Source organism: Melospiza melodia, chromosome 3 (genome assembly GCF_035770615.1).
Source record: "Melospiza melodia melodia isolate bMelMel2 chromosome 3, bMelMel2.pri, whole genome shotgun sequence".
Classification (NCBI taxonomy): domain Eukaryota; kingdom Metazoa; phylum Chordata; class Aves; order Passeriformes; family Passerellidae; genus Melospiza; species Melospiza melodia.
Window position 1 is genome coordinate 2,534,594 of NC_086196.1, and position 16,401 is coordinate 2,550,994.

Consider the following 16,401-nt stretch of genomic DNA (forward strand, 5'->3'; position numbering starts at 1 on the left):
CAAACAGGTTTTATAAAGGTCTGTAACCCTCACAATAACCAAAGTTCAGGGCTTTACACCCCAGTCAGCAACAGGAGGTTGTTGTTTTCTCTCTGAAAAGATCTAATACATCGTGCATTCAACTACAACACAAAAATTATTTCAGCTCATATTTTCAAGGGGTCATTTATGCACTGTTATACTGTTGTTCTTGCATTGTTGCCTGTTTATTTATTCCCTCTGTATCACATAACAAAAAAGCCATCTCTATCAGCTTCATCCTCTTCAGTTATTCAGCTTTAATGCTTCTTTCCCAAGTAACAGGTCTACAATAATATTTTTCACTCTAAATATATTACTGTAGTGGAAAACCAGTACATTTACTTATACTTACTCAACTAAGAAAGTCATTACACTGAGAAAACTGCATATTGCTTCATCAAGGAAAATCAGCTTAATAACAGAAGCAACAAACTTACATTCCATAAACTCAAAAACAATATTAAAATTTAAACAAATACATTAAAGATGAATAACCTTTATAAGCATTTATAAAAGAAAATTGGTTTAGTTGGGTTTTTTAGTGTGCTAAGTCAGAAAACACAAGTTCTAAAAACAAAACACATCAGAAATTGATTTCCTGTAACAGTGAATAAGAGATGCATTCTTCACCAAGTTCATTTCAAGCAGAAAAGGTAATTTCAAATTTCGGTGTAGTAACTTTGCTTAGCTTAACCTCCAATTTTCAGGGAAGTGCTTGTGAGAAACTTTTACAATTGCTTTAAATTCTAAATGTATTCTAAGATATCATCAGGATTTCTTATGAAAGTGTGAACTCTCTTTACCCTAGTAGTTCTGATTTAAATTGGCAACAGCTATAAAAAAAAAAAAAGTATGTGGCTTAATTGCTTAATTATGTAGAACTTGAAATAGAGAGGTGTATCTTATTTCCAGATGGGAGTGTCATCATCCCTTGCTAAGATCTACAGTATAGAAAGTAGACCAGAAAAAATATGTTTCAATTGGAAGAGTATACACATGTACTTTCCACGAGTAGCTGGAAGGGGAGAAATATCTGTCAAATTTGAAATAATTGAAAACAATCCCTTACTTGATTCAGTCAACACACTGAAAGGAAGGGATGCTATCCAGAAGGACTCTGACAGGCTTGAGGTGGGCTTGTGCAAACATCGAAGCTCAACACGGCCAAATGCAAGGTCCTGAACCTGGGCCAGGGCAGTCCCAAGCACAAACACAAACTGGGTGGAGAATGGATCAAGACTTTCTCCCTGGGGAGGAAGATTTGGGGGTGTTTGTGGACCAAAAGCTCAACAGAAGCTGGCAGTGTGCATTTGCAGCCCAGAAAGGCAATCACACCCCGGACTGCATCACAGGAAGCGAGGGCAGCAGGGCAAGGGAGGCGATTCTGCCCCTGTGCTCTCATGAGAGCCCACCTGGTGTGCTGTGCCCAGCTCTGGGACCCCAGCACAAGAAAGACACAGACCTACTAGAACAAGCCCAGAGAAGGACCACTGAGACGATCTCAGGGCTGCAGCACCTCTCCTACAAAGACAGGCATGGAGTTGGGGATGTTTAACCTGGAGAAGAGAAGGCTCCAGGCAGACCTTAGAGCAGCCTTCCAATATCTAAGATGGGCCTACAAAAACAGATGGAGACGGACTCTTGACAAGGGCATGTATTGACAGAACAAGACAGAATGGCTTCAAATTGAAAGAGAGTAGGTTTAGATTAGATATTCAGAAGAAATTCTTTATTATGAGGGTGGTCAGGCACTGAAACAGGTTGTCCGGCGAAGCTGTGGATGCTCATCCCTGGAAGTATTCAAGGCCAGGTTGAGTGGGGCAAAAGGTGTCCCTACCCACCTCTGGAAGGGACTGGAATTAGATGATCTCTACAGTCCCTTCCAACTCAAACCATCCTATGATTTACAAGCTAAGAAAAAAGTCAAGATGGATGCGGCTCCAGCCATGATCTATGCCAATACACACTGCAGTGTATCCACTGTATCTGATGCAACAGGAGGAGTAATAGAATAGATGAGGCCATGCTAGCTTGAGAACCACTTGCATTATTTTTTCTGGTTGTCTGCCGTACTTCTGGTAACTTCTCCCCAGGCCACTCATATACCTTTACACTGGCAGACATGGCTCAAGAATTTATCATGTTTCAATTGCACTAAAACAACATGAGTCAAAAATTTTAATGAAATTTTAACGTGTGAACATCCTTGAAAAAGCAAAATAACGTGAGAGCTCAAATTAATGGTTGAAAGATTCAAGGAATGCATGCAGACAGAGAAAATCCTTCATTATTTAGCAGCACACATCCATAGCACATACTCTAAAAAAACATGAGATGATTCCTGACACTACCACTGTTAATTAGTAAGAGATCACACATACTACAAATGAGATAGCAACCAGTCAGAAACAACACTGCCAAGTAATCCTGACCAAAACAAAGATTAGCTAGCTAGTAGATGGATGAGTAAGGAGGGAGAGCGAGAATTTCATCTGGAACTAAAGGGAGAAAAAATCCATTTTTTATGCTACTTACTCCTGTAGGCTGAAATATTAGTCCATCCACTTCATGGCTAACTTCTCTGGCAAAGTTTCCTTCCAGGAGCTGTAGAACAAAAGAGAAAGAAAATCTTTTTCCATAGAGAAATGCACATCAAAGTGAGCAGTAGTGGATTATATGCTACTACTGCAATCGTTTGCCAATAAACAGCTTATTTATGGTTTAACGTTAGAGCTTGGGAAATGTCAACGTCAACAAAGTAGCAGTTTCTACAAAGAATACTCAAGGCTAGAAAATCATTTGTCCAAAAAGAAATACTTAGAAGCCAAGACGATTCTATATACTAGAAAACTAAGGAATATCAATTCTAATACAGGACACTACAGTCATTTGTAGGCAAATCAAAAATCCATTTGCCATTTTAACACACAAGTAGAACTTTAGATTGAACTTATTTCTTGAAAAATACTTCAGGGCATCATTTGAAATTCATGTTTGACAGACTTCCTAACTAGGGCATAAGCCAGTAACACAGCTACATGACTGTAAAACCAACTCTTTGAATTAATTTGTATCTTGAATATAAATATTGAATATTCTATTTAATGCTTTCAATGACAGTGAATTCTGTATGGAGGTAAATATATCCATCAAGATGAATTAACCACAGAAAAACCATCTAATTAAACAAATTACTGAAACCAGCTAGTCAACAGTTCTGAGAATTGATGATATACTTCCATATTAAATTCTGACTTGCCTAAGGAAAAGCAAATAACTAAGGAGAATTACAACTGACAAGTAATAGCAAAAAATTAGGAGAATTACCAAAATATCTCTTTATTAATTTCAATTTGTTTTACTGTTCAGATGAAGACTCTGTCCTGAAGTTGGAGATACTTTTAGTAATATTTGAAAAAACTTTGGCGTAAAAGTAACCACATGGTGATAAAACATAGCAAATACAGAATCAGTAAATCACAGTCAGTTTTAAAAGCATCATTTTGGCCTGGTTCGCTAATTTTGTACAATTTCCTTCCTAGAGCTACACTTAATGACCTGCTGACCAAATTATGACTAAATTATTCAAATGAAGTCAATAAAGTATGAAAGGAGCTGAGAATTAACATTTGTATCCTACTAAGGCTGTACAAGTAAAGGCAATGCAATTTTATGTTTTGTGGATCAAAAGCTTGTTGGCCAAATACTTCAAACAATAATGATTCAGCATATTTCACTTAAACCTGTAACTGTTTGCACAGAATGACTGATCATTTTCCTATAAAAAACTAGTTTTTTCTCTTACCCAGAGATATATTGTCCCTATATCTCCAACAACAAGGAAGGCTTTCACTATTCAACTTTTAGATCTAATTTAACTGGGAAAAAAACACACTATGAGAGTACTCTCAAGTGGAAAAGTACTTTAAGAATATTTAATTCTGATGAAAATAAATTGTTTAGAAGAGAAAAGCCATAATTGAAACTTGAAGCTGCACCTTGCTGCTAACTTGTTGCTATCTTGAAATTCATAGCTGAAGTTCACAATGTAATGCATCTGCTACCATATGACTACACAAAATAACAATAAAATAATTCCAAATTCTTTCATAAATCCACTGTCAGTCTCTGTTTTTATTAGAGCAATGAGTGCACTGGAAAAATATTTAAACACATGTCAAAAAGTTTTTTAAACAGTGGAGTTTTTAAATTTCTACACTAACTAAGTCTTCCATGGATCCCTTGCAAGTTACTTACCAAAACTGACTGGCCAGTCATCTGTAATAAGAGTATGCTTCAAACTTACAAAAATGCACAAGACTGATTTCATTAAATTCAGGTACCAAAAAACCTCTCACTGAACAATGTTAATATTAAGGAATAATGATATTTAAAAAACAAACAAACAAAAAACAAGCAAACAAAAACAAAACAGAAACTTCTAATTAGTTAAGACTACTTTTTATAAACTTCTGAGAAACCTAACCAAAGGTGGCAAAGAGAGGAATCAAATCATCTCCGTTTCTGCCTCTGTTTTTGAAGTTGTTAAGGAAATTGCAATTTGAGGAGACAGTTACTTCAGTGTTGGAGCTTACAGAACTGAATTACGTATTCCATCCCAAAATAAAACTTCAGAATATAGAAACAATCTTCAAAGTTGGAGTATGTGCAAAAGCAGAAAATAATTATCATGCTGGTTGGCCTGCAACTCTCTCCACTCTGGTGAACACGTAGTTTTAGAAAGAACTTTACATTCAAGTACTATTACAACTTGATAAATTGAGATAAAAATATAAAATCAAAATTTTTCCATTTCAGAAATACATTCTGATACTTTTCATTCACTACTTAGCCAGAATTACAAAATGTAAAGGAATCTGTCCAATAAATCTCCCACCCAGTTGCAGAGTCAAACATGTTCTGTTTGGAGGCCCATGGTGTTTTCACTAAGACAGCTCCTCCCAAGTGTCAATTAGACATCAAAGACAAAAGGATTTTAAATCCAGAGCAAGCCTCAACAGATAACTACACTTCTTTGTACTCTCAGTTATTCTGCTTTCATTCTCATTAGATCAATTACATGCATTTGAATGATAACACTCTCTCTAGAAAGGAATTTTGACCAGAAAGGATTAGCAACTGGGGGGAGGGAATTGAGGAAGAAATGTACATTTTCCCTGGCATTATTCCCATAAAAATTTTCTTGAGAATGAAACTATGTAAAGTTGTCTGTGACCAGCAGAATACACAGATATTGAATATTGCAGAAGGTTTGGAATGACATGGAAATGTGCAGAAAAAGAATGTCTGACATACAAGCTAGTATTTTTTACTCTAAAAAAGTTATATTTTTCAGTTTATGAACTTCAAATGAAAATATCATGGTTCATCTTTTAAAAAACGTTGCTCAACATTCCACACATTCAAATTTCTAATTAACTTGAACAGAATGGTCTTTTTTAATCGGAGCCATGATAAATGGCACACCTGCTTGACTGGGATGACTGCCATGGATCAGAAAAAGTGCAATGCATCTCAATGACATTTTATAAAAAATGGGGAAATGATGCATGTGAACCAGCTCTTCTGGCATCCAATTCCATGTTGCCTCATGGCATCTAGTTCCACCTGAGATCTCCTTTATTCACTCCTTCCAGTTTCCTTCTTCCCTATGAACACTGCAATAAACCATATACTCATATTACAGTTTATTATTTAAAACTTTTTCTTTCATACTTTTCAACTAAATTTAAAATTATCCCTACATCTAATAACACTTCTCTAAGGAAAAGAATGGTATAATTGCATGGATTGAGTGGAGCTGTATGATGAATAACAGGATTTCTCCTTGCTCCTTAACCACTGAGAAGAAGAGCAGCAAAAGAGCACTAATAACTTGCTGAAGCTGATTTTGCTAAAACACTGAACCAGTCAGCAGTTCTTCTGTGGATAATTGAAAATTCACGCTTTAGAGATCTCTCTGTACTTATACCAACAAAGAAATCACTTTGCTCCTTCAGCAGGAAGGGGAGAAAATTTAGGTGCATGCAGATTCCATGCAATGCTAGTAGGTTTTCATTAATGTTCAATGATACTACATTATTCATAAAATAAATAAGTCCAGCAAGTACTACTATGCCTTTTCCTTCCCCTTACTTAAAAAACCTCATGGAAACACAACACAATGTGAGTTATGAGGATTCTAAAATATAAAGATGACTCTGCAAAGTCATACTGACTTTCTACAAAATAATTTTGCTAAGGTCCTTGCACACACATCACAATCATTGATCTCCTGTGTCACAATATGCAAATACTGCTAACCATTTTGTCTGTATTTCTGATTCAAAACTGACACTGCTTGCTAGCCTCCTGAAATACTTAGGGATACAGAAAAAACCCTTTGAATGTAATAATACAAGAAAAATACATGTCCCTTTTCCTTGCTTTTTTAATTTCAGAACTGCTATATGCTTCACTTCAAGTCAAGATAGAACAACTCTGCCTGCAGTCCCTGTGGTGTTTTCCAGACCCATCTTCAAATCACTGATCATCTGGATCTGTTCACTCTACAGAGTTGTAACAGGGAACATACTTCACTCTAAAGTATTAGTTACAAATAAACTATTAATTGAATTGTCAGTCAGCCAGAACATAAAACACCTTCATACATGGCCCTACTGTCATTCCTAACTTCACAGAACGAGCATCTTCACCATCTTAGGTTTTAGTCCAACTTAAAGGACCATCCCTTTCTCCAAGGATGACAGCCCTCTCCATCAACCTCAAAGAAATTCTCACATCCTGACAACCGCTGAGTTTATAAACATGAGTTCATAAATCTCTGTAGATAACCTACTACATAAATCTTCATAAATCCTGATTTTGAATGACATCAGAAATCCCACAGAATGATGTTTATGCTAAGATCAGTTAAAATAATGCAAAAATAGTCTGGCTCAGCTTCATCCCAGCTATCACATTTCCCAAAAGCACATCAGTCTGTATCAGGCAATGATGGAACTATCATCCAAGCTACTAACATTCTACACTCCAGCTTGCAAATAGTATATTTTTAAAAGGAGGCCTCCTGGAAAAGAAGTAAGCATGTATTTGGTGGGGTATAAGCTTCCTTTCAGAAGATACACAGGCTGCTGTGCGATGCTCCCAAATACTATCAAATGCAGCTTAATGTCAAGTGAGGGAAGTGGTCCTCCAAGCTATGGCTGTAGCTCCTTCCTCCTCACCAGAATCTTTCCAGTTTCCCCTGTCCTGCAGCACCACTTCTTCTTTGGTTTGTTCTGTGTCTAAAAGCAGAGAAAGTATCAAGAACCAAACAGCTGCTTTCAGTCTCAAAGCAAAAAATCATCAAACCTGTGAGTGACTATGTCATAGGGGAGAAAAGTTTCATATATTATTTAAAAATTAAATCCAGAATCTCAAACTTTACACAGATAGAAGTTGGCTAGATCACATTTTAACAGAAATAGAGCCCAAGCCAAAGTGTTCAGAGAAGTTTTGACTTCGGTTCACTGACTGAATTACCACAAATACATGGTAAAACTTTCAAAACAAACTTTACTGACTCCCGGGAATTCATGGTTTTGGGGATTAAAGGGAGCACACACCTTCTGAAGTATAGATTTAAAAAAGGAAAAAGAAAAAAAAAAAAAAAAACAAAAACAAACACATGAAACTCAATACACGCAGACTTTTATCTTTTTCACATCCAGGATACCAACAACTCCTCTAACATTGCACTGCAAGTAAAACAGCTGATCTAAACAAACCTAGACTAAATTAACAATCTGAGGGTGGGTGGGAGAGGATCAAAGACACATCTCTGGCAGTTTTATTGCTTCCTACCCTCCCTGCTCCAAACCAGACATGATCTGGATCACCATTTCATACTAACTTTCAGACAGATATGAGGATGAAACCATCTCCTCTCACACATATTTAAGTTCCTCTTCAAAAGATATGCTCAAGTGCCAAGTAATTTATTTAGAAAGCTCTGCAATCTCAAATTAGAGCATGCTGTGATGGAGAATCACAATCTTCATTAAGCTGTCCAATGAAGTACAGCCTTTGCAATTAAAAAATTAATTCCTATTTCTCAGCAACTTTTTCTTCCTTCTACTTTTCTTCCTTGCTCCTCTTTTTAGATTCTGACCAAGACATCTCCTAGAGGTTTTTTTTAGAAACAAGGTTCACATTTCAAACATTTCACAAGGAAGCAGATGTAACTTTCAAAAATTTCAATGTGTCCCCAAAAGATATCCCACAGATACAATTTTTTTATCAAATTAAACATGCCATTTAGACTAGACAGAATATTCCAGAAGGGCCACAGCAGCAAGAAAAAATGCACTCCCTGTTCTCTTTCACAGGAGTCTCCTTTCAAGAAGATCTCTGCATCCTTGAGCACTTGCCAAAGTATTTGACCAGCCAATTTGACTGGTTGCTTGCCTCAAAGTGGCTCCTTCCAAGTAGCTCTGAAGTTCCTGAAATCACAGCCCGTGGTCTCAGGAGTGTGACTTAACACATGGTCATAAAGTAAAGATTTCTGCTTCATTGTTAACATTCATTTCCCTCTCAAAACCACAAATGATCTCTCATAAACATGATTTCAAGTTTTCCTCCAAATGACCTATAAAAATGCTGAAAAGCAGACTTTCAATAATGTAACATGACCCGGTTTCCCCTGCATCAGTCTCATTTCCTAATCAAAATATGATATGCTACCTTACATCAAATAAACAGTGTAAGAACAGTATCAGCTGAAGTGTATCTGCATCAGGGTAATGTCCAATACTATAATGAATCCTCCTTCATTAGTCATTATATTGAGCTGTATTTATTTTACCAGCAATAAAAGGCAAGAAAGAAAAAGCATCATAATAAGTGAGAGTACCGTCAGAAAATTACAGCTTATACTAAATATTCTAAAGCTAATATGCTAAGAAAAAATTATGAAGTAACAAAATATTTCCTGGCCCATGTCAATGATCTAAAATATGCATAAAGGAAAAGTAGGATCAAAAACTGTAGAAAATAAATTAAAAACTGAGCTCTCTAAGAAGTAATTGCTTAAAGAAGTTTCCTATGCTAATTAGGAACCAACACATATTGAAGATAACTGCTACATTTTTAGTAAACCAGTGAAATTATCTACTTTGCCCTAACTGCATAAGGAACACAAAGTATAAACTTCTCACTTGCTCATTACTTAAAAAGAAATTTCATGCTTTTGGGCTGTAAAATCAGGGCTGTAAAACTGTATGAAAATACTTTAAAAAATTCATGCTTAAAGCTCGAATCCTAGCTTTCACACAGCCATCCAACTCAAGATGCTAATTCTAGACAAAACCAGAGAAAAGCTGCCAACATTATTATGTCTGTATGAACGCGTACATATTGAAAGCACTTGATGTCAACCAGTAACCCAGTAACTAAACAAAAAGAGTAAAAGTAAAATCCCAAGGTTCACCTGTTTAACAAAATCACCACTGTTTTGAACTGTGTAATCTCTGGCAACAGCTGAATCATATGGTGATGAAAAATATACCAAATGACTGTGTAAAGACACATGGGAATTTTTCAGTTGACAAGATTTTAAAATATATATTTTTTATAAAATATTATTTCATGGAAAACCTTTCAGTTTGTTAATTTACTAGAAGCTCTGAAATCAATCATACTGAAAGACTAAAAATAACCTCTTTACCAAGTTAATCATACAGAACATTTTGGCTCAAAAGATATGAAAAACACCTAATTATGGCAATAGATTTGTTCCCTATAAGAATGAAAGCAGATAATGGCAGCATTGTGAGACTGATGTTCACTAATATGATCAAGAGACTAATTATTATCCATGAATCATTTGTAGCATTCAAAACTTGATTAATGTCAGGTCAAGTTTAACATGTGATAGGTTTTATTAGTAATGCTCAGCTATCCCACAGCTTGTCAATGTACACGAGTGCCATCTGTTAGGTGTAGGAATAGCCAACAGCCACAACAAAAACACATTGGCAACAACTGGTCACTGAAGTATGTTTTAAAAATTCCATAAGGAATACCCTAATAATTTTAAACACACTAGACCAGAATCCAGCACTATTGACTTGCTAAAGATAGGAAACTTGCAGCCCAAAAAAAGTGAGTGTGCAAGGCATGTTTCTCTCTTTTGAAAGGTCAATCAAAGGTGTGTTTAATAATACTGAATACTTCACAGACTGACCAGTTTCTAGCAACAAACATTTTTTTGCTAGAGGAATATGTGTAGCTTCCTGTCTACACTCCTCCATGGATGTTTAGCAAGCATTGCTGTAGAGAATACACTGCTTTACCCTTCTGAGCATCGCTCATGGGATTCAAATACATATGGTCCTAACAGCTCATCTAGCAAAACACTGTTAGAGGATGCTCAATCTGAAATTCACATTCCACAAAAAGCCATTCACTGACAGCCTTCCATTTGTTTTCATTACAGATAATGGCAAGAAGAAATCCTTTAGTGGGAGGGTCACTTTCTTGTATTTCCCAGCGCTTTGTGGAGGTCAGATTTACCAGGGGTCACCTCTCCCATGTACAGCCCGTGACAGCAGGACAGGAAGTCACCTGGGCACTTCCAGGGAACCTCCACAAGCTCTGCACTAGTAACAGTGGGAGCAGCAAAGTTGAAATAACATGAAGTGGCAACAGCCAGGTGCATGCACAGAGAGGAAGGAAGGTGACCTAATTCTGGGTTTGCTCTGGCAACTATGTACTCCCTTCTGTCTACAACTAGTTAGAGACTCAGTTCAATGCATGAGCATTGAAACAAACATTTATATATCTCATTGGTACAACAGCCCTCTCAGAAGAATTATAAACATGTTCTCATTTGATGGCCCTCTTGCATTCCAAGTGGATGAGGCTGAAAGGCTGTAGATGTGGGCTGCCACTGGTACCTGCAGCCTGCACTTTGGCTCCAAGCAGTCTGTTTCCTGCTGAAAAGTGCGACGTGCAGGGCTCCCAGACTCCTGTGTGTCAAAGTCAAACATGTAAAAGTCAAATATGCTGAAGACTTAGTGCTAGTCAGCAGACCACAGACCAAAAATAACATAATTTCAAGAACCACAACCACTGCAGAGTGTCTTCCTCAACCATTTGCCCATATAATTTCATAGTCAGTGACTGACAAGGGCCCAAACTACTAATGACTGGTCATTAGCATTCTAATGACACTACTCTTCATTACCTTTTAGAACAGCAATTCTGCAGAAAAGTCTTCACTGGAGCCCATATATTTTTTCCAGGAGAGAAAAGCAATAGAAAGTCCAGTTTATACTCCAGTTTATTTATGTGAGAGGGAATGAGCAACACCTCCAAGCAACAAAGCCAAAGAGATTTGACCCTGTAGCTTGCTTTGTGCCATGAGGCACCTCTTAGGAAAAAGCGTGTTGGGATGCAACCTTGGATGTGAAAGTCTAAGTGCCACATTAGCTTGATTTCACTACCCAGTCACATAGGAAAAAAATGCTATTGTGGACAAGAGAAAAATACATTGTGAGGGTGGCAGGAAATCAAGTTTGATGGTTCTTATTTTTTTTTTTTTTTTATATCCTCTTGGCTTTGCAGCTAATTCACTAACAGGACTCTTCAAATATGCTAATAACACTAGCTGTATACCATATTTCTTAATTATTTGGAGACATCTTAGAAAAACCTAGAGCATGCTACAGTAAGAGGCCCACTGAGCTGTCACCCATGTGCTGGTTCTGAGTGAACAACTCCAAAGGTTATGCACCTAATATATTCAAAACAATACCCAAGAATAACATAAGCACTATGTGTGTTCATGCTTAATTTGACAGCACATCTGCATTCCTGAATTCAAAATAAGCATGAGGCATTTCTCACTGTCAATCTCTTCTCAAAAACACAATTGAGAAACTGACATCAATTAACTACGATGTTTTCAAATGCTACTTTCAAATAACAGAAATAAGCTCCTCCAAGAAACTTTGATTTTTGTGATAGCCTCAATATTAGAGAAATGTGAACTCCTTGAAGCTTTGTGGGAATGACCCTGCCAAACAGCAATATTTCATATTTATTTTTCCTGACAAAGAAACAGCAATATATTTCATGGCTTGGCCATTTCATGTACTGTGCTCTTCACAGTTCTCTGTTTCAAACTGCATGGTGCCTTCATTTTCTTTCTTTTAGGCATAGGGATGTCACCCACATCACTCTCCCCACACTTTCCTGCCTGGCAGAACGCACCCACCTGAGATGACAGTGTTGCTGGAGCCACAGGAGATTCAAAAGGCTCCAGTAGCAAATGCTTTGATCTATTTATGCATTAGCTGCAATCTATGACACTCCTGAATGGTCGAAAGATGCTCAGTAAAGTTTGTAATGTCTTAACTGAGCAAGGCTCTCATGACACTGATGCTTGCAAGCTCCCTAATTCTCTCTGTTTGACCAAATACTACATTTAATAGTTCTTCTGATTTCAAAGGAAAGAATGGCACTGGGTTGAGTGCAATGGGGTTGAATGATCTTCCACTGTTACATACTTGATAAGGTTTATCTGTTACTCAGCCCCTGTGTAAACCTGTTATGCAGCCCCTGCATAAACTGTTCAACGTAATTTGGTCTCTGGTTGCCAAAATCATGGATAGGTCTGTTTTAATTAAGTCAGATAACTGAGGATTTTATTTTATTAAGCATTTCTAATAAGACTTGTCAACAAAAACAAAACTGAATATACAGTTTATACAATAATTCAGTCAGACACAAAACTGATATACAAGAACATAATGTTTTCATACATCTACTGTTCCAAGTCCTGATGCAAACTGGGCTAATATTTTATACTAGGCCTGAAGCATAGATTTTAACACAAAAATTACGGTTTAACTTTATATTCTGGATGTTTAAAAAACCAGATTCCTCTGCTATGCAATGGTACTTCAGGGCTTTATTTGCTACAAAGTTGAAATCAAAACTGTAAAGCCATAATAGTAAAATGCTAAGATTTTGTAATTTCTTTATTTTAAAGATTAATTTTGTTCAAGGTCTGGTTTGGGGTTTTTTTTCTCAAAATTGAGCATATTACAAGAAAAGAAACAGCTAGCAGCAATGTCCTATAATCTTGCATCATAATAAGTTGCTTTAAATTTCACCCCCATCTTTACCATTTTCTTTGTGCTTTTATTCATTTTATCCAAATTAAGTGCATGTCTCTTGAACATCATTCCAATAGGAGAAGGCTGATGGCTTCCCTGTGGAGCTGCATTGCCAGAAGGCAGTTTGGAAAATGACAGGCTGTGAAGTGGCACAATGGACAATATTAAACAGTTGCCCCTCAATTAATGAGTGGAGTGACCCACTTAGTCACCACAGCTGAGTCTTCTAACTAATTCAGAAGATACCAAATATACAATTCAATTGTCCATGCTGGCAAACCAACTGGTAAATAGGTCCAAACAGATTTGCATTTCCCTGGTTTGGTAATACACCATAAAACTGAAATAAGAAATCATTGTTCAAGACATTTTTCCTACTTAGAAAGGTATATTGTATTTCCACTGTAAAAAATACAGAAGAAATAATTTACAAAAATATTAGAATGTTCAAATCTAATGTTAAATTGTTAGAAACTAAGCTGAATATGTAGTGTCCTGATGTTTAAACTTATAGCGTGCACCAAGTAGAATACTTCAGCCATACAGCTTTATTTTTCCACGAGTTTCAATGCTTTCTTTCTCATATGATAGTTTGACAAGTCAAAATTTAATTACATATTCCACATCTGAATCATTCTACATTAATTTATTTGTACCACTAGCAATATCTAACATGGGCCACAAGTTATGAGAATAATCCTTCATGGAAATATCCAAGGCTGTTTGTTTTAACTTCAGTAGATCACTTCCTGAAAAATTTGACACGTAACTAATGTGTGAATAATTTCTTGAAGAAAAAGAAAAAACTTCTTTCCTAACCAAAATACTATTGTACTGAAATATTATATTTGACCTTCAACATCATAAATAATAATAACCAAAAGCAAGTAACCTAATCCTATTCTGTTTACTCCAGGAAACAAACAGAGATTCTTCTTTGTGAATGGGTCTCCTTAAATGACTGCAGCAAAGCACGGAGGCTGAGAAGTTACCACAGCTGAGTCAGTGTTTGCCCTAGCTTGAGGGAACCCAAATCTAAGCAAGTAGCTGATGCTTCCCTGTCCCACAGGAAGTCAAGGAACAGTCAGAAGCAGCTGGGCCTGCAAAGCCTCTGCTACCCCCAACCTCCCACCGACAGAAATTATATTTACCGAATAGTATTCACATCATTGCAGTGCTGCAGCAGGCATGAAATAGCTGCAGTGCAAGCACTGAATTTCAAATGGCAGTAACCTACATTCAGCTCAAATCTGCAGTTTGGTCACCTATTTCATCTTACAATTTACAAAGCTACCAGTTGGGCTGATTGGCTGTACTTACCTCTACAATTCATGTGGTAAAATAACTTTGAACAATCAGGCTGAAGTACTACATGCTGGGATATAAGACAGCTCCCAAGATTTCAAATTCTAGTATAAGAATAAGGTAATATCTTTGCAGCTTCTTATTCCTTATTTGTTTACTAAGTTCCTCAGGTCAATGATTATTTGTGTTTACAGAAGAAAAGCATGCCAAAAAGAAGATTTAAGTGGTGGTTACACCAGCACAAAAGTATCTCAGGGTGAAATAAGGCAATACTGCCTTTACACCAATAAACTTTCCATTCTTGGGGAGATGGAACACGAATAAGTGAGGAAAAAATGTAAGACATGAAAAATAAAAACAAACAGAAACAAAATGGTAGAGGAGACATGGGTTAGAAGACAATTAAAATGTGATTAGATGATAAATAGGCCAAAACCTTGGAATAGAACAGATGGAGTGAGGAACATGATGTAGGCCAGGCATGAAGAATGGCTGCCAATCTAGGTCAGGAAATGCAGGATTGAAAGGTGAGCTGGTTAAACTACTCCTGAAGGCATAGAAAACGAAAACAAAAATAAAAACAAAGGAAACAAGTCTTCTTGGCAATAGAAAACCTCCAGATGGTAACATTCTCTCTCCACTGAGATGGGGGTTTCAAGATCTTCAACAGACAGAGTATTTGACACTTCTGCAACCACCATTGTTGCCATGCAATTCCTCAGTCCCATGACTGCAAAGCTCCTCCTCGTGTTGTCTGTGGGCAACTGGGAGATGTAAGACAGGGCCTTGTCGTTTTCAGTCAGTTTTGGTTAACAGCTCTCTTGGCACACACGGATGAGCAATGTCTGCATATTCTACCCTTTATCAGGGTTCACTCTTTCAGGGCATGCAAACACTAACTTACAGCTGCTCAGCTGCCTGCAAAATACATGAACAGCAGCAAAGTGTGCACTTACACGTTCTCCTGCATCATCAGAAGTCCACGGCCACTTAATTTTTCAAAGCAAATCATCTCAACAGGAGCTATACCTTTATTGGTATAAACTCTAAACATTCCACCTCTCCTAACTACAACAAAAGCAGTTTTAAAAAGTAAAAATAAATTCCAAATGTCAAATAAACAAGGAGAACAAAGTAAATCACCTGTCAGTTCACAGATTTGACTGAAAACTTTTAAAAGGATCCTAGACCATTTAATCTTCCAGCAGAGATTACCTTCTCTCTAATCCCTCTAGGACAAGCTGTCATTTTAAAACCAGATAATAGTCTAAAACTGACAAGTCATTGACATACAGTGTGCTAACATTTGCAAAAGGTTGCTCACTTGACCTGTATCATTGTTTAACCTTTAGCCTTTTGTTCCATTGAGAGTGATGGGCACAATTCTCCATGGGACCACAAACTGCACAGAAAGAAACTTCCTTCTCCTGCTAGACAGAATTTTCACTAGACAATGGGCTTTAGTGATGACATCCAGATTGAGACTGTCCACACAAAAAAGCCTTGCAAGAGAACTGTGAATTGGCTTAAGCAAGGAAAGCCAAGAATATAATTATTTCTATGCACCTGTACTTCCTGCTCAATATAATGAAAATAAAGTCTTGCATAATATTCCTGTAAATACAAGGCCATGGTTCAAAGCCTAAGAGTATGAAGCACTTAAAGCACCAACCTAAAACTCAGCTTCTTCCACTGACTGCTGCCTTCCTTACACAATGGGTGGGAGAATTTGACCATATCATCTCCTTGAATTCTGATGCAAACCAATAAATGCAAAGAAAGCAAGGTATGCAACAGAAGTGACCAATCATGCAAATGTAATGGCAAACACCAAAAATTCAACTTTGCTCAAAAGGTCTAAAAGAACCTGGAAGTTACATCAAAAGGAAGT

At 36.9% G+C, this 16,401-nt stretch overlaps 1 protein-coding gene across 1 annotated transcript in view; it reads right to left on the minus strand.

Annotated features, from left to right (window-relative positions):
• RNGTT (RNA guanylyltransferase and 5'-phosphatase) overlaps window positions 1-16,401 on the minus strand; it is a 169,364-nt gene that overhangs the window by 88,109 nt on the left and 64,854 nt on the right. Inside the window, exon 12 of the mRNA XM_063150641.1 lies at window positions 2,557-2,625. Within this exon, the coding sequence (XP_063006711.1) occupies window positions 2,557-2,625 (69 nt within the window). The remainder of the gene's footprint in view (window positions 1-2,556; window positions 2,626-16,401) is intronic.